The following is a 20,903-nucleotide window of genomic DNA, read 5'->3' as shown; positions in this document are numbered from 1 at the left end:
TGATGACCACGTCACCAATGTCATACGTCCAATAAAAAAAACCCCAACACGGTGGAAATCGATTACACTGTGACTATAGTTAATCTGACACTCATTTATCTGTGACGCTTAAGTTTGCTAAAAGTGCAAAGGTTGTAAATAACTTTGAGATGAAAGAGATGTTAAATTTGCTTAAAACCTGGTGTGTTTTTTTAGGATATGTAAGAAATATAATATACATTCGTGTCCGTTTGATACCATTTATCTTACAACTCGTTGTTTAAAAAAACGTATCCAACTCACTTTCGCTCGATAGATACATTTTAAAACAACTCGTGAGATAAATGGCATCTAACGGACACTCATTCTCAGTTTACACATCGACTAAATCTACTTTGCGATGATGGCCAATAAAATAACTCGTTACAAATATAGTCGGCATGCATCCGGGAACCGATTCGGCGAAAGAACGAAAGTTGACACTGATCGCCACGGCTTTTTCCCCCACCAGAAAGCAAGTGACCGCTGCTTGCTTGGTACTGGTAATTAACAACGACTGCCTTAGTGAACATGATCATCTAATTGTTAGAGATAAAACGAACACACAGCTATTAGCACTGCCACGTCACTGTATTATTGGATTTTATAATCTTTGGGGAGTTTGTGTGTGTGTGTGTGTGTTTGGGGGGGGGGGGGGTCCCCACCAAACCTTGAATGACTATTATATGACCACAAATTTAAATATGGCGTGCACATATCTTCAGTTTAAAATAACTTCCTGAAGACATTTAATTTTGCACAAGAAAAAACCTGACCGTGACATACAACACGGAACAGTTAGATTTCAGTGTGCTGCCTGGCCTAGCAGAGGGTGTTCTAGCTCGAGTCACCTTCATTGTAATAAATAATAATCAAGATAACATTATTATTGGTTTGTACAACTTGCCCCACATATCAGTATCAATAAGGGGTAGGGCTGGAGGTGACCTAGCTATGGGGCGGGGGGGGGGGGTCAAGACTGGCAATTAGGAGGGCCTCGGAAGTTGGTTAACTTGTGCCCAATTCTTTTGTATATTATATGCAATAAAATATGTTTCAGACTGGCAATTGATTATTTAGGGGGTCAAGCCATTCCCCTCCCCCACCCCCCGGAGAAAAAAATGCATGAGTGAGAGGGGTTTGGACTCCCGAAACCAACCCCCTGCACATGGGCCTGTATACTAATATAACAATCATATAGCACTATCAGGGTTGTTGTTTTGGGGGTACCTGTGTCCAGGTGCAGATCCAGGGGGAGGATCTTTAGTCAGGACATCATCTAATATCTTCTTTGGATTGATGTTTTGTGGGAGTCTTGTCATATATAATGCACCCCTCTCAATAGCTCGAGTCACCTCCAGCCCTCCTCTTATTGATATTGATATGTAGGGAAAGGCTAGAGGAAACTCGATGTAATGCTTTGCCAATCGTCGACAACCAAATGATCACAATCTACTGCATCTAAAATACACATTGTTTCCTAAAACTGATGCCACAGAACTTTAGTTTGATTATTCTCGAGTCCAGTCATGACATTAAACTTCATGGTGTTAACCAGTACCGATGTTACACAAAGAAACACGATGCTCTTATGCAGAACAAACCTGTGGTGTACTGTTTTTGTGGTGATGTATAGGGGCATCGGGTTTGTTCGTGTTTACATTACATAGTTTCCTCTAACCTTCCCCTACATAGCAATATCAATAAGGGGAGGGCTGGAAGTGACACAAACTACCCTCGCTACTGTAGACTGTGCATTTGTTAAATGTTGCACCCTCTCTGGAAAAATCCTGCATTCACCCTATTGTTGGTATGTGTGTATTAAAATTTCAATATTTTCTCTAGCAACACAGCTAGGCAGTTTACATGAAGAGAACTTTCAGGATAATAATTTTTTTTTAAATATAAATATGGGAAAAGACTTTTTATTAATTAGAGCAAATGGATGTCATCTGCAATGCTTTGTGAAGTGCAGATTGCACTTTCATGATCTGAACCAATGTTTTATCTTAAGACCTTACTGGTGCATGTGCAGGAATTTTAGCAGTGGGAGGGTTTTGGAGGTTGAACCCCTCCCTGTTCAAAGCACTATTTTTCTCAATATATTTTCGAGGGTGGGGGGTGCATGACTTGACCCCCTAATAAACTTTGATTGGCACAGTCCAGACCTCCTCCACCCCACCCCCCTCCATGCTAAAATTCCTGCGCATATGCCTGCTAGACTGTGAAGGGCAAAGTTTATAGGGAGGTCGACTGATATAATAATTCTGTTCAAGCTTATAGTAATTCTTTTCAACTTGACATTTGTGTCTATATATATTTTAGCTTCTTTTTTTTTAGCTCCTAATCTGCAGTTACTTCATGCCAGTGTTTTTGTCACTTGTTCGTCGAACATTATCTACAATCATGGGCGACTCGTATGTTCCAGGAACACATTCCATGGCATTTGTCACAGTCCCAGATATGGATGTTGCCAGAAAGTTGTCACAGTAGGTGCTAAATGTGATCCATCATAGTTATAAATGCCATTCTTAGCTAAAAAAAATTACATCTATTTGTAATACATGTAAATAACTACGAATGAATAAATCCAATGCAAAATCTTTGCAAAACTCAGAAATATAAAAATTGCAATATGATTGTATCACATGTGATCAGTGTCATATTTAGTACAATTAGATTTCTGTGGGTTTTTTTTATCACATTGTAACAAATCACTAGCATAGGAAGTGGTGGGGGGCAAGAGGGTCATGTGCCCCCCAATTTTCAGATATTTTGCTTTATATTTGCTTTATAATAGTGTAAAAGTGTGTAAATATAAAAGTGTGCCCCCCCCCCCCCCCCCACCACACACACACACACTTTTTGGCACCTTCCTATGCCAGTGCAAATCTTATGAAATGGGAGAATCCACAAAATGAGACAAATAGACTGGATAAGGCCATCAAAGACCATTAAGTTGCACAAAGACAGCCTGCCATAATGTTGGGGGCCATTCAACAATTGCATAATATAAAATTAGCCCCTCCCCCTCCCCAGTGTATGATTTTGTAAATCCCAGTCACTTGATCCTGTCTTAATGATGTAATTTGATGAATATTATTATATATTTTGTTTTTATTGTTTGCTAGCAAATGCATTTACCAGATATAAAATAATCTGTTAAAGAAAATTTAATAACAATAACTGGCTGCATTTGACTTTGTAATTAAAAATTGTTTTGAAAATGTTACACATCTCTTGACAAACACCCCCTCACCCCCATGTTTTATGTCATATCCCATGATACCCGTTCCCCGTTGCCCATTCCCTAGAGATGTACATAATAGTTAAACGGAAAACACCTAATTTTATTGGTCATTCATTGAAGATTTTCTTTTCTTTTTTCCTACTAGTAAATTATTTAGTTGTAATTTTTATAAATTTACTTCAGAGCAAAGTTAATAATTGTGGTGTGAATCTAACAACTTTGAGATAGCACCTCTAATCCTGAGTATGCCGGCATGATTTCTTTTTGTAGTAACCTAGTAATTAAACCCCCTTTTTGTACATTTTATTTTCCTATTATCTTCAGAAATAAAGCAACAAATTATGATTTGTTCGACTTGGACATTTGAAAACAGAATGCCATTACTGAAATTTGAGAGAGAATGTATTTTGTGTGTCTGGAAGAAAAATGAAGAATTTCTTGCATTGATCAATATAGGCAAAACCTTTTATTTATTGTTTGTTTGTTTCAGTGAAATTGTCAAACAGAAACTGGCAGCTTGTGTTAACATTATACCTGGGTTGACATCAGTGTATGTATATTTATTATATTACATTTTTCTTTGCATTGACTGAAACATGAATACAACGTCAGGCCAACCTTTAAGCACATGTCAGAGAGGGAGAAAAAAAAAAAAACTAAATTAAAATTTCTTCTACTAAAATAGTTAGAGAGCCACCACATTTTTAAAATGCGCTTGACAGCTTTTTACATCCAGTTTTTGGCATTATCTGCCCCACATTTTTTTTTTTAAGTTTTAGAATTAAATTTGTCCTGAAGTATCCAACTGCTAAATTTAAAACTGATATTTGTAATAGTTTACACAGTTCAGTAATGGCACATGTTCTTGTCCATGTTATCATTTGAAAGTGTATGACAGACCATGTTATCATTTGAAAGTCTATGACAGACTATGTTATCATTTGAAAGTCTATGACAGACCATGTTATCATTTGAAAGTCTATGACAGACCATGTTATCATTTGAAAGTCTATGACAGACCATGTTATCATTTCAAAGTCTATGACAGACCAGTTTATCATTTCAAAGTCTATGACAGACCAGTGTATCATTTCAAAGTCTATGACAGACCATGTTATCATTTCATCAAAGTCTATGACAGATCATGTTATCATTTCAAAGTCTATGACAGATCATGTTATCATTTGAAAGTCTATGACAGACCATGTTATCATTTGAAAATTTATGACAGACCAGTTTATCATTTGAAAGTCTATGACAGACCACGTTATCATTTGAAGGTCTATGACAGAACACATTATCATTTGAAAATCTATGACAGACCATGTTATCATTTGAAAGTCTATGAGAGATCATGTTATCATTTGAAAGTTTATGAAAACCATGTTATCATTTGAAAGTCTTTGACAGATCATGTTATCATTTGAAAGTCTATGACAGACCATGTTATCATTTGAAAGTTTATGATAGACCATGTTATCATTTGAAAGTCTATGACAGACCATGTTATCATTTGAAAGTCTATGACAGACCATTTTATCATTTGAAAGTCTATGACAGACCATGTTATCATTTGAAAGTCTATGACAGACCATGTTATCATTTGAAAGTCTATGACAGACCATGTTATCATTTGAAAGTTTAACCAGTGTTAATTAAAAAAATTTCAAAAAATGTTTTTACAGTTTGTATAAAAACAAATGAAAAAAAAAAGAAGACAACCCTGATTAGGTGCTATTATTGGTACTGTTTGTTTCTAATACTGATAAAAACTTATTTAAATTGCTTCATGTTTATGACTTAAAATAGCAATATATATATATTTTTTTTTTTAAATTTAGGATTTGTTAGGACTGTTTGTTTTTCTTTATATAAATGAAACAAAATTAATAGAGATTGGGGTTTTATTTTTCCAGGTATGAGTGGGAGGACAAAATAAATGAAGATTCAGAATTACTCTTGGTATGACTTTTGTGATTGTTTAGGCCTATTCTGACTCAGCAGTGTTTATTTACTGAATGATGTGGTTTTCATGTCAACTAAAAACAAGAATGAATATTTGCAATATATACTACTCAAAAGAATTTAAGGGTCAGACGATATTTTCGACATTATTTTCTGAACGTCAATTATATTAGCTAGACCATAATGTCACGCATGGTATTGTTTCATTTTGACGAAAGTGGGTCTAAGCAACCCATAAATGAATTAAAATCCACTGTCATTAACACTGTCGACTAGTTCTAATGGCGAAAACATGCTTACATTTGCACGTAAATTAGGGCGAAAGCGAAAGGTGTGCTAAGTGCCCATAACTTGCTTTTTCACAAAGCGCTTCATTTGCACGCTTTGCACGTGTATTCCATGTTCCCAATGCTGAATTTCCGTATAATTGGAGCTTGCATTCGTGTACGGTGCACACTCCAAATTCGACAATGGTACGACTTCAACTGACTATCAAAGATCGAGGAAGGGCTGTTGCTTGGCTTCAGGATGGCAATACGCAAAGAAATGTTGCTCTGAGACTTGGTGTCAGTCAGAGTGTTGTTGGCCGACTGTGGCAACGGTACCAAGCAACGAATTCTGTTCGAAATCGTCCACGTTCGGGAAGACCCCGAAGCACTACAAATAGAGAGGACTGCTACATCACCAATATGGCTCTACGTCAACGCACAACCACTGCACGCCGATTATGTGACAATCTGCGGACTGCGACTGGAACTCGAGTGTCTGATCAAACCATACGCAATCGTCTGAGAGCCAATAATCTACGCTGCCGTCGCCAGGCTGTTCGACCACCACTCCTACCACGTCACAGAACGGCCAGACGTCACTGGTACACGCTTCATCTGCGGTGGCAACGTGTTCAGTGGGGTCGAGTGATGTTCACTGATGAGTCCAGGTTTAGTCTCCAGTTCAACGACGGTCGGGTTCGTGTCTACAGACGTCCTGGGGAGCGCTTCGCTGACGTTAACGTTAGACAACGTCACCGGTTCGGTGGTGGCAGCGTCATGGTGTGGGGCGGCATCTCTATCCACCACAGGACCCCCCTCTATGTGGTGGATGGCAATCTGAATGGAATCCGCTATCTGAATGAGATTATCCGGCCGTTGGTTCTCCCAGGCCTTCAGCAGATTGGTGGCGGGGCAGTTCTGCAGGATGACAATGCCAGACCCCACCGCGCCAGGGTGGTAACGGACTTTCTCAGACAACAAGGTATCGCCAGGATGGATTGGCCAGCATATTCGCCTGACTTGGCCCCAGTAGAGAACGGCTGGGACGAATTAGGCAGGAGAGTTCGGGATAACCATGCCCCTCCGGCCATCCTTCAAGATCTGGGTCAACTTCTTATGGCAGAGTGGCAGGCCATTCCCCAAGAGTTCTTCAGACGTCTGATCAACAGCATGAGGCAACGATGTGTCAAGTGTATTCGTGCCAGGGGTGGATTCACACACTATTAAACGAATGTTCTACTGTGTAAAATCCATGTTTGACAACCTTCAACTTTGACAGCATGTCATGTGACTTTCTTGTATACAGTGACGTTTATTTGTGTTTTTTGGTAAATATGGAACAATAAATAAAATGTTTGGTGTAGTTTACAACATCAATCTAATACACTCTGAAACTTATTTGGTTATAAATTTTTGACCCTTAAATTCTTTTGAGTAGTATATATCAAGGAATGTCCAATATCATATTTTTAATAAACCACAGTTTTAGATGACTGGTAAACTCACCTGAATTTCATTCTACGGTTTGTTTTTTTAAATTTAATTGAATAATTACCTGTTTTTGCTTTTCACTGCAGATGATTAAAACACATACTTCAAAAGTTGATGAACTGTCAGAGTTTGTCAGGTAGGTAGCATATTTCATTTATTGGTACGAGTATTTTAAATACAATTTAATGTTCAAATTTGATTCTGTATAAAACTAGAATAGAATTATGCTCAATTTATGTAAGATGTATGTGTTATTTCTGGTGATATCAATGTTTGCATTTAGCATTGTGTCAATATTTTTCTCTTTGGCTCTATTCTCACTGTAGTGCTGTAGCAATGAAACTTGGTTTATGGATGTTCATCACATTTGTAAAATTAAAAATTAATTTCATTTTAGGCCAAACAAAATAAATTTCTGGTCTCGGGTCAGTATGCGCATCAACATTTTTTCAATTTATTTTATATCCCGCGGTATGACATCAATTTTTGCCGGGCTTTTCTTGCTATGATGTAAAACCGTATTTTGAGCCAAAATTCCACCGCGCATGAACTAGGACGTGCATTTTGATTTCAGTTTAAATAGGCCCCTTATTTCGTTATCAAATATACCAACCTTTTCTGTGCAATCCATGCTTTAAAAAAAGAAATTTGAAAACAAAGAAGCTGCATCAATTCTGGAACTTTAGTCTGTCATAATGCAAATGTGAATGTCATTGTATGTGAAGAACATTTTTCATTAAATTTGATATTTTCTTTTGTAAAATAAAACAAAAATAAAAATCGCTGAATTAATTCTGATTTTTTTTTCATTACAAATGTTAACAAATAATTTTTTCCCCCACAGGAAAAATCATCCCTATGATGTCGCTGAAGTAATCTCTGCAAAGGTAATAATTGTTGCGATTAATAAATTTTTTGAAAACCACCGTAGACAGTTTAGTTTGATTCTGTTCACTTGTTTAGCTTTGTGCATTAATATAGGTCCACATTTCTGTATTTAAAAATATTATACCATTATACTGACATTATATCTTAAGAAGAAGAACCTCAAATGATTTACCATGGATGCAGTTTTAAAACAAAACAGCTAAAATGAAACATGTTGAATGGACAGTAAATAATTTACTATATTATTTGATAATTTTAGTTATTGTAGTTTATTATTAGTAGCTTTTAGGTTTATCAAATTCAAATAATTTGATTTCAGATTGACAATGGTAATCCACCCTATCTCCAGTGGATTTCAGACGTGGTTTTATCATCACAAGCAAAGAAGTCTAAGACAGACAGTTGAGCCTAGTACTTTATTTCTGAACTTTGATGAAGCAGAAAAAGAAAAGAAAACAAAAAGTGGTGTTCCAAGCTGCATGGAGATGAATATTTCAGTGACCGTGACACTAAAAAATTTCTTTGCTATTAAAGATTGTGCTATGTTCATATTAAAGGCAGACTAAAAAGCCAACAAAAACCTGCCTATTTTCCAACCATGTTTTTCCTTGCTTTTTTTAAGTATGCTAGTAATTTTGTTTTTTAAAAACCATGAAATTATGAACCGTCTTCTAAATGACAAGCACAGGTTAAAGGATTAAAAAAATATTTTTTAAGTAGATGGCTTCAATATATAAACAATAACTTACGAGTTACGAGGAATTATGGATTATCTGTCCTGAGTGAAATTAATGTTGTCAATCACGAGCTTTAATAAGTGACTGACAACATTAATTTCACGAGGGACAGATAATCCGTAAATTCTGAGTATCGAGTGGATTATTGTATTTATTACCCATAGTGTAAATAGTTTAGAAACTTAAACTTTAAACTTCTTACACTGTACAAACTATATAATATACAAGACGTGAAAGTCTGAGGAAACTGATGACATCACGAAAGAAAAGCAATGATGTCAAAAGCTATCTTTAGGTACACGAATTAAATGTAAGCAAGAGAGGTCATATTTATAATGAACTGATGTTTCTGGTGGGAAGTGAATGAGCTACAAAGAAATTAGTTTAGAGCATGTTTAATTGTTATTTTAAATTTATTTATCTAAACATTCACTGTTGTTTGTAAAATCTCGTCAACGAGAGACTTGACAGTTGAGGAAACTGATGAGGTCACCAGACTAACGTCATGACATCAGCGGTGAAAGAGAAAACATATATTCACCCACATCTCAATGCCCATATGAGTAATAAAATGAAAAGATTATAGTCCTACTTCACAATTATACGTTTGTGGGTTTTGGTAAACATGACACTGTACTCTTTTGGGTACACGTAGTAATGTTTTTAAGGGTAGAGTAGGGCAGTGGTGTAGCGTGGGTGGGGCCAGGGCGATTGCTCTGAGCGCAAAATTCTGGACTGGTGAAAGGGACTCTGGGAGTGCCAACGGTCCACTGGTTAGGGGGCGCAATACTTGCTTTGCCCCGGGCGCTGCAACCCACGCTACGCCACTGGAGTAGGATGTAGGCCTATCATGGGTTGCATTACAGGATATTATGGAGAAGGAAGGGGATGTTTATCAAGAGCTGTGTAACATTTTCAAAAGAATGTTTCGTTTTTATTCATAAAGTAAAATACTGTCTATTTTGTACCCTAACATGATTTTTTAAATTTAGTATTTAATTTTATTACCAAAGCAGACAACCATATAAATACACAGAAAATATAGTATTGGTCAAATTGCATGACACAGAATGTGTGGGAGGGGGTATTGAAGAGTTACATTGTTGTAGAGGGGTCTTCAGAGTTACAATTGGGGTAGATGTGGGGGTGGGGTATAAAAATGGCAAATTTTGTGTTGCAATTGTTGATTGGCTCCTTCGTATTATTTTCATTTGCAGTATACTGTTTGACCAATCAGTTATTGCTTTGCTTTATGTTACCAGACACTGAATTTGGGGATTTCGTTTTAGCATTCCCCCAGAATTATAAATATTTTATACAAGATATTTTGGGATTCCATCCCGTAATCTGGGATTCGCAAATGCCTGTTTAGGCCTACTCATTATAAAACATGAGTTGTCCAAAAATAAAGAATGAGAGGAAATAAATTTCTTAATATATTTTAACTACACCTGTTTGGTGTCCAACATGGTCATTTTGAAACTGGTCAAAGTAGAGAGGAAACCCACTGCTGCTACATACACTACTACTACTAAATAGCGATTTCCAGAGACAAAACCTTTTTTCCAGAAGACCCTCACAGAAAATTTTCAGGTAGAGAAAAACTGGTGTCCAATCCATTTGTTTTTTCTAAAGAAATAAAATATATTTGTCAAAACAAAACAATCACTCGCACCTGTGGGCAAGAATAAAGAATGAAAGGATATAAATGTTTTTTTAAGCTACAGCTACTTTTGTGTCCAACATCACTATTTTGACATTTGGTCTGGTTAAGGTAATTAGAGGGAACACCCGCTTCCCACAACATACACAACATGTATAGAAATGCACATTGTATTCTGGAAAACTCTACCTTTCACATTTTGAACGACCATCAAAATTGTGCCAAATTTTCTTCACTGAAATGCACACCATTGTATCTTTGGCTTAATCCTACGGGACATTCCAAATTACATAGCACCATACCACCCTCCGCCTGTTACCAAACTTGATTGGACTGCTGGTGCTCCCTTGCACCTGCCAGTGCAGACAGTCCCTCCTTCACCCCCCCCCCCCCCCCCCCCCCCCCACCCCCCTTTCCTGTCCTGGACGGAGGAGCCGGCTCTTGTGCCCAAGATAGGTGTGCACTACAACAGCTTGCTCTGAATGTTCACGTTAACTCTTGCCGTTGCCATTGGAAAACTTGTTTATAAAAACTGTCAAATTCTCAACTTTATAAAACATACGTAAATGTGTGTAGTCAAACCTGTCCTGGCGGTCACCTGTAATCAGCGGTCACATGCATTAAGCGGCCACCTGTCTAACGCAGCCAGCGGCCACCTGTCTAACGCAGCCAGCGGCCACCTAAATTGGATCCCAAATTGCTAAAATATCTGTATTAAGCTGCCAAAGTAAATGTTTACTATTATTGTAACAGGAGGTGTAATATATTGATCCTAATAGCTTACCTCACACCATCTTGTTAGATCAACCCAACTTTTTATAATATTAATAGCCGACTATGAACAGTACAAATCAACAAGATAATCTAAACTTAATCATTTATTTATAAAATAATGCACCACGACTGGTATATTAAAGGATGTGGTATGTGCTATCCTGTTTGTGGGATGGTGCATATCAATCTGATTAAAATTAACTCTACTGGTCAACTAGTAGATCTAACAGCATTGCGTGGACTCCGATGTCCAGGTGACATTTCACCTATAAATAACAATTCAAATATCGACCAATTACACTTCGCCTTTTATAGCGTTATTCGGGAGTATACAAATTCTAAAAATATCGGGCGAGACTATTTATGCAATAGGCGAACTTGTTGGTCTATTTCAACATTTAAAAAAACTGGGGGGAAAAGTGCAGTAATAAACTCTGGATTGTATACTAGTATAAACAGATTTTATGGTTATATCACCACAGGTTTATTTTCGTCTTGAAACAAATTTTATATAAAATTTTATATTGAAATTAGTTTCCGGCATACTTTGTAATTCACCTGAATCATTTCGTATACCCTTGGTATAATCCCGAATGTTTTCAAATTCTTTTCAAATCACTGGCATGATTTTGCAAGTAAGGTTTTGATCGGCCGAATGAAAGGTCATGAGCTCCAATGGGGTGCTGTTAGATCCACAGGTAATAGTAATTAACCAGTGGAGATAATTTTAATTAGATTGGGTGCATATAAAAGATCCTTTGCTACTAATGAAAAAATGTAGCAGGTTTCCTCTCTGACTGTGTCAAAATGACCATATGTTTGACATTCAATAGTCGATGATTAATAGGACAATGATCAGAGTTATCAGGAAATTTGTCCGTGCATGTAGTCTGCGGACAGCTTTAAAGTGGAAACTATTTGACTGAAGTTGACAGGGGAGAGCATGCAGTTTGTAAACGTGTAATTTGTTGACATTGAAGATGTTTGTGGTAATTCCGGTCCATGCAAAAGTAGTACTTTTTGTGTAAAATGGGTGTACTCCGGCCAGGTTTAGTGGGCGAGTTTGTTTAAACCAATATCCTGGGAGAAAGAGCTGGACAACAGGGGTTGTCCTTTTCAGGGTATGTTTGCCCCAGGTAGGCAAAGGTACATACAAAAATCCATGGGCCTGCTGATATTAATAAAAATGTTATAGAAACATAGCATAATTAATTGTGGTCTGTGGCCAATAAATCAATGTGCTCTAGTGGTGTCGTTAAACAAAACAAACGATCTAATTTTTATTTATAAAATAGTCATTATTTTAAAATGGTTAATCAAAATAAACGAATGTTCTTACTATTAGGGCCCCTTTTAAAACTACACTAAAGTGAAAATAAAAGGTGCATGGAATAACCAATCTTCACACCTTCAGGAATACTAGTACCCATTCACCACAGTGTATCAATTAAGAAAGTATAACTGGAATAACCAATCTTCACACCTTCAGGAATACTAGTACCCATTCACCACTGTGTATCAATTAAGAAAGTATAACTGGAATAACCAATCTTCACACCTTCAGGAATACTAGTACCCATTCACCACTGTGTATCAATTAAGAAAGTATAACTGGAATAACCAATCTTCACACCTTCAGGAATACTAGTACCCATTCAGTCCTGACATCACCACTGTGTATCAATTAAGAAAGTATAACTGGAATAACCAATCTTCACACCTTCAGGAATACTAGTACCCATTCACCACTGTGTATCAATTAAGAAAGTATAACTGGAATAACCAATCTTCACACCTTCAGGAATACTAGTACCCATTCAGTCCTGACATCACCACTGTGTATCAATTAAGAAAGTATAACTGGAATAACCAATCTTCACACCTTCAGGAATACTAGTACCCATTCACCACTGTGTATCAATTAAGAAAGTATAACTGGAATAACCAATCTTCACACCTTCAGGAATACTAGTACCCATTCACCACTGTGTATCAATTAAGAAAGTATAACTGGAATAACCAATCTTCACACCTTCAGGAATACTAGTACCCATTCACCACTGTGTATCAATTAAGAAAGTATAACTGGAATAACCAATCTTCACACCTTCAGGAATACTAGTACCCATTCAGTCCTGACATCACCACTGTGTATCAATTAAGAAAGTATAACTGGAATAACCAATCTTCACACCTTCAGGAATACTAGTACCCATTCACCACTGTGTATCAATTAAGAAAGTATAACTGGAATAACCAATCTTCACACCTTCAGGAATACTAATACCCATTCAGTCCTGACATCACCACTGTGTATCAATTAAGAAAGTATAACTGGAATAACCATCTTCACACCTTCAGGAATACTAGTACCCATTCACCACTGTGTATCAATTAAGAAAGTATAACTGGAATAACCAATCTTCACACCTTCAGGAATACTAGTACCCATTCACCACTGTGTATCAATTAAGAAAGTATAACTGGAATAACCAATCTTCACACCTTCAGGAATACTAGTACCCATTCAGTCCTGACATCACCACTGTGTATCAATTAAGAAAGTATAACTGGAATAACCAATCTTCACACCTTCAGGAATACTAGTACCCATTCACCACTGTGTATCAATTAAGAAAGTATAACTGGAATAACCAATCTTCACACCTTCAGGAATACTAGTACCCATTCAGTCCTGACATCACCACTGTGTATCAATTAAGAAAGTATAACTGGAATAACCAATCTTCACACCTTCAGGAATACTAGTACCCATTCACCACTGTGTATCAATTAAGAAAGTATAACTGGAATAACCAATCTTCACACCTTCAGGAATACTAGTACCCATTCACCACTGTGTATCAATTAAGAAAGTATAACTGGAATAACCAATCTTCACACCTTCAGGAATACTAGTACCCATTCACCACTGTGTATCAATTAAGAAAGTATAACTGGAATAACCAATCTTCACACCTTCAGGAATACTAGTACCCATTCACCACTGTGTATCAATTAAGAAAGTATAACTGGAATAACCAATCTTCACACCTTCAGGAATACTAGTACCCATTCAGTCCTGACATCACCACTGTGTATCAATTAAGAAAGTATAACTGGAATAACCAATCTTCACACCTTCAGGAATACTAGTACCCATTCACCACTGTGTATCAATTAAGAAAGTATAACTGGAATAACCAATCTTCACACCTTCAGGAATACTAGTACCCATTCAGTCCTGACATCACCACTGTGTATCAATTAAGAAAGTATAACTGGAATAACCAATCTTCACACCTTCAGGAATACTAGTACCCATTCACCACTGTGTATCAATTAAGAAAGTATAACTGGAATAACCAATCTTCACACCTTCAGGAATACTAGTACCCATTCACCACTGTGTATCAATTAAGAAAGTATAACTGGAATAACCAATCTTCACACCTTCAGGAATACTAGTACCCATTCACCACTGTGTATCAATTAAGAAAGTATAACTGGAATAACCAATCTTCACACCTTCAGGAATACTAGTACCCATTCACCACTGTGTATCAATTAAGAAAGTATAACTGGAATAACCAATCTTCACACCTTCAGGAATACTAGTACCCATTCACCACTGTGTATCAATTAAGAAAGTATAACTGGAATAACCAATCTTCACACCTTCAGGAATACTAATACCCATTCAGTCCTGACATCACCACTGTGTATCAATTAAGAAGTATAACTGGAATAACCAATCTTCACACCTTCAGGAATACTAGTACCCATTCACCACTGTGTATCAATTAAGAAAGTATAACTGGAATAACCAATCTTCACACCTTCAGGAATACTAGTACCCATTCACCACTGTGTATCAATTAAGAAGTATAACTGGAATAACCAATCTTCACACCTTCAGGAATACTAGTACCCATTCACCACTGTGTATCAATTAAGAAAGTATAACTGGAATAACCAATCTTCACACCTTCAGGAATACTAATACCCATTCAGTCCTGACATCACCACTGTGTATCAATTAAGAAAGTATAACTGGAATAACCAATCTTCACACCTTCAGGAATACTAGTACCCATTCACCACTGTGTATCAATTAAGAAAGTATAACTGGAATAACCAATCTTCACACCTTCAGGAATACTAGTACCCATTCACCACTGTGTATCAATTAAGAAAGTATAACTGGAATAACCAATCTTCACACCTTCAGGAATACTAGTACCCATTCACCACTGTGTATCAATTAAGAAAGTATAACTGGAATAACCAATCTTCACACCTTCAGGAATACTAATACCCATTCAGTCCTGACATCACCACTGTGTATCAATTAAGAAAGTATAACTGGAATAACCAATCTTCACACCTTCAGGAATACTAGTACCCATTCACCACTGTGTATCAATTAAGAAAGTATAACTGGAATAACCAATCTTCACACCTTCAGGAATACTAGTACCCATTCACCACTGTGTATCAATTAAGAAAGTATAACTGGAATAACCAATCTTCACACCTTCAGGAATACTAGTACCCATTCACCACTGTGTATCAATTAAGAAAGTATAACTGGAATAACCAATCTTCACACCTTCAGGAATACTAATACCCATTCAGTCCTGACATCACCACTGTGTATCAATTAAGAAAGTATAACTGGAATGCATCTAATTGCCTTTGGACTGGCGTCGTGGTTAGGCCATCGGTCTTCAGGCTGGTAGGTACTGGGTTCGGATCTCAGTCGAGGCACGGGATTTTTAATCCAGATACCGACTCCAAACCCTGAGTGAGTGCTCCGCAAAGCTCAATGGGTAGGTGTAAACCACTTGCACTGACCAGTGATCTATAACTGGTTCAACAAAGGCCATGGTTTGTGCGGTCCTGCCTGTGGGAAGTGCAAATAAAAGATCCCTTGCTGCTAATCGGAAAGAGTAGCCCATGTAGTGGTGACAGCGGGTTTCCTCTCAAAATCTGTGTGGTCCTTAACCATATTATGTCTGACGCCATATAACCGTAAATAAAATGTGTTGAGTGCATCGTTAAATAAAACATTTCTTTCTTTCTAATTGCCTTTGGTTAGACTAAGCTTGACATTTGTAAATCCACTATGACAATACACTGCATGGAGTAGGAAACAAACATATTGAGAACGGTGAAATTAATACATTCTAATCACCTTATTTCTGGAGGCGACATGTCAAAAGTTAATTTATTGTCAGTACAGCATAGACGGCAAAAAAAACCCCACCCAAACACAAGTTTTAAAGACTGTATATGTGACTACTCCCTTGTGTGACCGCTTAAGACAGGTTTTACTGTATTGGATCAAGACGATTCATTTGAAAATGGGCAATTAACCTCCCAAAATACTCCCCAACAACAGAATACCTGTGAGGTACATATGCCCATCAAAAGTAGGTTGCTGTGACCTAATTATGGCACCATCTGAAGTTGTACTTGCATGCAAGGTTTCATGATCCTATATGAATTGATAACGAAGATATATTCAGAACAAGGATTTTCTTTAATGTGCAGTAATGTGTGAAAAGTAGGTCACAATGACCTAGTTATGGTATACGACACCACTATCTGAAGTTGTACTTGCATGCAAGGTTTGATGATCATATATGCTCTGGAAACTAATAGTTTACCAATGGACAGACTTGACATACATATACCATACAATAATAGGACCCGTCACATTAATTTGTTTTAACACACCACTAGAGCACATAGGATCCATCAAAGACGGGTGTATAAAAATCATTAAATCACATTAAATTCAATGACCCATTTACCATGTACTTGAATGGCAGCTAGATTGCTCTGTAGATCAATATATCCCAAGAAAGATATGTGTGATTACAACAAACCATGTTCAATATTATACATTTTATTTGACAAAACTAGCAATATGAACAAAACTAAAAATGTTATGTACTATGTAACAGGAATGCATAAACAAATGAAGGTGAATCATGCACAGCTAATTTAATGTAGTCTGGGCTGTTTAAATACAATATAATGAAAATTTTGTATTATTGGGACACTCTAAATGCCTATCAAATACATATAAAATATTCTTCGGTGGTTTGCTGTTTAAACTTTAACATGTGTTATGTGATAACAAGAACATACCTTTTTGAACATACTGTGGGATAAACACATACCTTGCTACTTTGAAATACAGGTTAGCACTATGGCTTAGAAACTGATAATACTTTTCACAAATATCACAATGCACTGTGGTCCATGAACAACAAATTATGTTCAATACAAATAAATTGCATTGTCGTTTGTTTAACAGAATGTCAGATAAAGGTAAATACAAGAGATTGAACACTGAAAATGTCACATGTCGGTTATTTAAACAGTAAATGAACACTAAAAATGTGAAAGAAATCAAGGTAACGCAGGATTCGAAGTTAAAAATTTGTTACCTATAGCAATTTTGAAATGTTTTTGCCGTAGTCAAAATGCTTATCTTTGGCAATTTTAAGCCTTCCATTTCAACTTATTTCTGTGTTTATACCCAATTAAGGTTCAAGCACACTGTCCTGGGCACACACCTCTGCTATCTGTCCAGGACAGTGGGTTAGTTGTTAGTTGGTTAGTGAGAGAGAAGAGGGTGTAGTGGTCTTACACCTCTACCCATTGAGCCCTCAAGAACTCGCTCTGGGTTGGAGCCGATGCCGGGCTGCGAACCCTGTACCTACCAGCCTGTAGACCGATGGCTTAACCACTGTACCACTGAAGCCTCCCAACAGCAATTTTAACCCAGTAACTTTTGCAACAAATATTAAAACCACAAATTATCCCTTCGACTGATGGCCATAATTCAGGGCCATTAGTTAAAAGCCTTGTAATGTGTGTAATATCTCTAAATACCATGAAAATATTTCAGCATGGACACTGCAACTCTTTACAAAAAACAACAACAAAAGAAGCTAAAAATATGCAATCGATTATGAAGATGATCTGCAAACTTGAATGACTTAAATATTTGTGATTCACATAATATGTACAAGTTTACATTGTCAAAAATGAAATGATTAAATAATGATAATTTTTGTCAGGGCTTTTCCAAATATTGTACATGAGGTAGTGAGATTGAGTATGCACTCACTGTTTTTATGGTGGTAGGACTTCTTAAAATTATTCCAATGCTAATAATACCAACATATTTCAATTTAAGGTGGTGGTGCCATTAAATTTGAATGATTTATTTTCATATATATATACACACATGTTAAATATTTGTTTTTTATGGTGGTAGGACTTCTAAAAATGATTCCAATGCTAATAATACCAACATATTTCAATTTAAGGTGGTGGTGCCATTAAATTTGAATGATTTATTTTCATATATATATACACATGTTAAATATTTGTTTTTATGGTGGTAGGACTTCTAAAAATGATTCCAATGCTAATAATACCAACATATTTCAATTTAAGGTGGTGGTGCCATTACATTTGCATGATTTATTTTCCTATATATATACACATTAAATATTTGTTCAGATTGCTAAAACCTGCTGAATTATTTTGTGGCCTGCACATTAGATTAAATAAATAACATTATTAGTGATTTTGATTGACAATGTTGTTTTCGAAAACAATTATGTACAATGTTTGTGTTAAATATTCTTCTGCCATTAACATAAGGCCACATATTGGTCTTCCAGTAAACCTAATAACAAAAGCACAGTTATTATCTGCTTTATGTGATGATTCTGACACACAAATGTCTTTCATCTCTAATATGCATGTCCGATTACATGGCTAACCTATATACAACACATTACTTAAAAATGGTTACAAAAAAACTTCTCAACTTTCATAGCACAAATATAGCTCCAATTATACAATGAAAATTGTAATGTTTGTAATCAAAGAATCACTTTAAAAACGTACGCAAGTGAAATTGTCAACATGATCCAAATGTGAATCGGATAAACAAATCAGCATCCAGATGAGCCAGGTTTGGTAGGGGAGACAACTGCTGCCGATGACTGTGGTTTCAACTCTTCCTCCATGGTTTCAGCAGTGTGGTTAGTTTCACCATTTTCTTGTTTGACATCAACCGTCGTTTCTTCTTTGACTTTGGTTTCAGTCTTGGTCTCATTTGTTTTCCATACTAAACACTTCTTGATCTCCAGACCAATCTGTCTGGCCATTGGAGGAGGAACAGCATTTCCCACCTGTAATACAATGTAGCACATTCATGACCAAGAACCAGATGTATGTAAAACTTAAGACAAGATGTAAGACTATCTTTAACGTATATGGGCACTGGGACCCAAAAATGAACTATGCAGCAATCTATAAAAAAACAATATTTTTAAAAAGAAATATGACTAGTGAAATGTTTTATAAAAAATTGGACCTACAGCTGTTACGGTTTATAAAATAATCAGTGATATGATTACATGCACAGCATAAAACATATGAGGACACATAGGTACAGCATAATCATAAGCTTTTATGTGATACATTTCTAAAGATAAACTGAGGTGTGTTTTTTAAATAGGAAACTGTTTTCATTAATAAGGCCAAGGATTTGAAGTTTTCTGAAAAATTTTGGTAATATTTTAGCAATATTCTTCTATTTAAAAATGATTTATGTTAAACAGAAACCATTAAATACTAATCTTCAAACAGAATGTCTATAACTGAATTAGAAAAGACATTTCAATGTTTTTTAGAATACTAGTTAAAAATAATGTTGATTGCATTAGTATTAGCAGTTATATAAGCTTTCAAACAATGCAGTGTGAAAATGGCAATTTCGTTTAGGAGGGGACATTTTTTTTAACATTTAGATTTCAGTTAAATAAACTGAGACTGCTCTTAATCTTTTTAAAAATTTTAATTCATAATTGTATTAGGAAATAATATTTGATATGAATCTGCATGTAATGGTGTAATTAGATAATTAACATTGAAAGATTACCTGTCATTCATATGCACACTGCTGCATACAAGACACACAATCTACTTAGCTTGTAATGTCCTTATTTGCCAGCTTTATTTTGTAATATTTGGATTTTACGTCCTGCAACTGTGGCAGAATAAAAGGCTCATATCCTTCAACCGTTAAAGGCCCAAGAAAGATGAAACAACTTTCTAAGCACTCCACTCCGACAGTCTGGGAGGACCTTGTCCGTGGCCATTTAAATGTTGATGTCACTTTACACTCATGAAGGAATTTCATACAAATATGATCACCTTCAAGCACTTTACACTTGCATTGTCAGGGCTTCTAGATTATGGTAGCCCCACTCCCATGGCTAGTGATATTCAATGTTGGGCTAGTAAATAACTACTATTGCCATGCCCGACGGCTAGTCAATTATTTCTGGTCAAATGTTGCAGTTAAGTCTATTTTGTAAATATGAATATCCTACCCCCATCCCATCTCCCAATGTTAGTGTTCTTGAGCTCTATCTCCCTCTTTAGGTGTTATATCCGATTATTACTATTATTTAGTAAAATTATATTAACTTAAAGTAAAGTAGGGCTAGTAAATTTTTAATTGTGGCTAATACATTTTAAAAAATCACTGATCCCATGGCTAGATTTAAAAAATCTATCAAACAAACTTCATATATATTATGAAATTGGTATAGAATTGTATTTTGTATCCATTCAAGTAAATATATTGATAATGTAATGAAAGCACTTTGCAAAAAGATGTTTAAATATACATGTTAAAATTGTGTTTAGGAGGGGACATTTTGTTTAACATGCAAAATCTTGTGTATTTACAGAACTACAATTCACACAAACACAATAATTATACAAATTAGTTTTTGTAGGCTATT

The 20,903-nt window shown here is 36.1% G+C and overlaps 2 protein-coding genes across 3 annotated transcripts in view; one reads left to right on the top strand and one right to left on the bottom strand.

Moving 5' to 3' along the window:
- The first annotated feature begins 393 nt into the window (after window positions 1-393).
- On the top strand, window positions 394-8,477 carry LOC121384621 (protein CutA homolog). Of its 2 annotated transcripts, none has more exons than XM_041515083.1 (7): window positions 394-521; window positions 2,359-2,507; window positions 3,759-3,818; window positions 5,185-5,230; window positions 7,080-7,129; window positions 7,838-7,880; window positions 8,201-8,477. In XM_041515083.1, the coding sequence occupies exons 1-7, from the start codon at window positions 420-422 to the stop codon at window positions 8,285-8,287; spliced, it is 537 nt and encodes a 178-aa protein (XP_041371017.1). In that variant the 5' UTR covers window positions 394-419; the 3' UTR covers window positions 8,288-8,477. The 2 variants fall into 2 exon arrangements, with proteins under 2 accessions (XP_041371017.1, XP_041371018.1); XM_041515084.1 differs by having other exon boundaries at window positions 395-515.
- A 9,226-nt stretch (window positions 8,478-17,703) lies between these two features.
- LOC121383258 (DNA (cytosine-5)-methyltransferase PliMCI-like) overlaps window positions 17,704-20,903 on the bottom strand; it is a 50,668-nt gene continuing 47,468 nt past the window's right edge. Inside the window, exon 31 of the mRNA XM_041513163.1 lies at window positions 17,704-19,280. Coding sequence (XP_041369097.1) covers window positions 19,041-19,280 — 240 coding nt within the window. The 3' untranslated portion in view covers window positions 17,704-19,040. The remainder of the gene's footprint in view (window positions 19,281-20,903) is intronic.

This window comes from Gigantopelta aegis, chromosome 10, assembly GCF_016097555.1.
Source record: "Gigantopelta aegis isolate Gae_Host chromosome 10, Gae_host_genome, whole genome shotgun sequence".
In the NCBI taxonomy this organism is placed as follows: Eukaryota; Metazoa; Mollusca; class Gastropoda; order Neomphalida; family Peltospiridae; genus Gigantopelta; species Gigantopelta aegis.
Note: the sequence above shows the minus strand (reverse complement) of the source record. Positions and strands in the feature narration are given on the sequence as shown.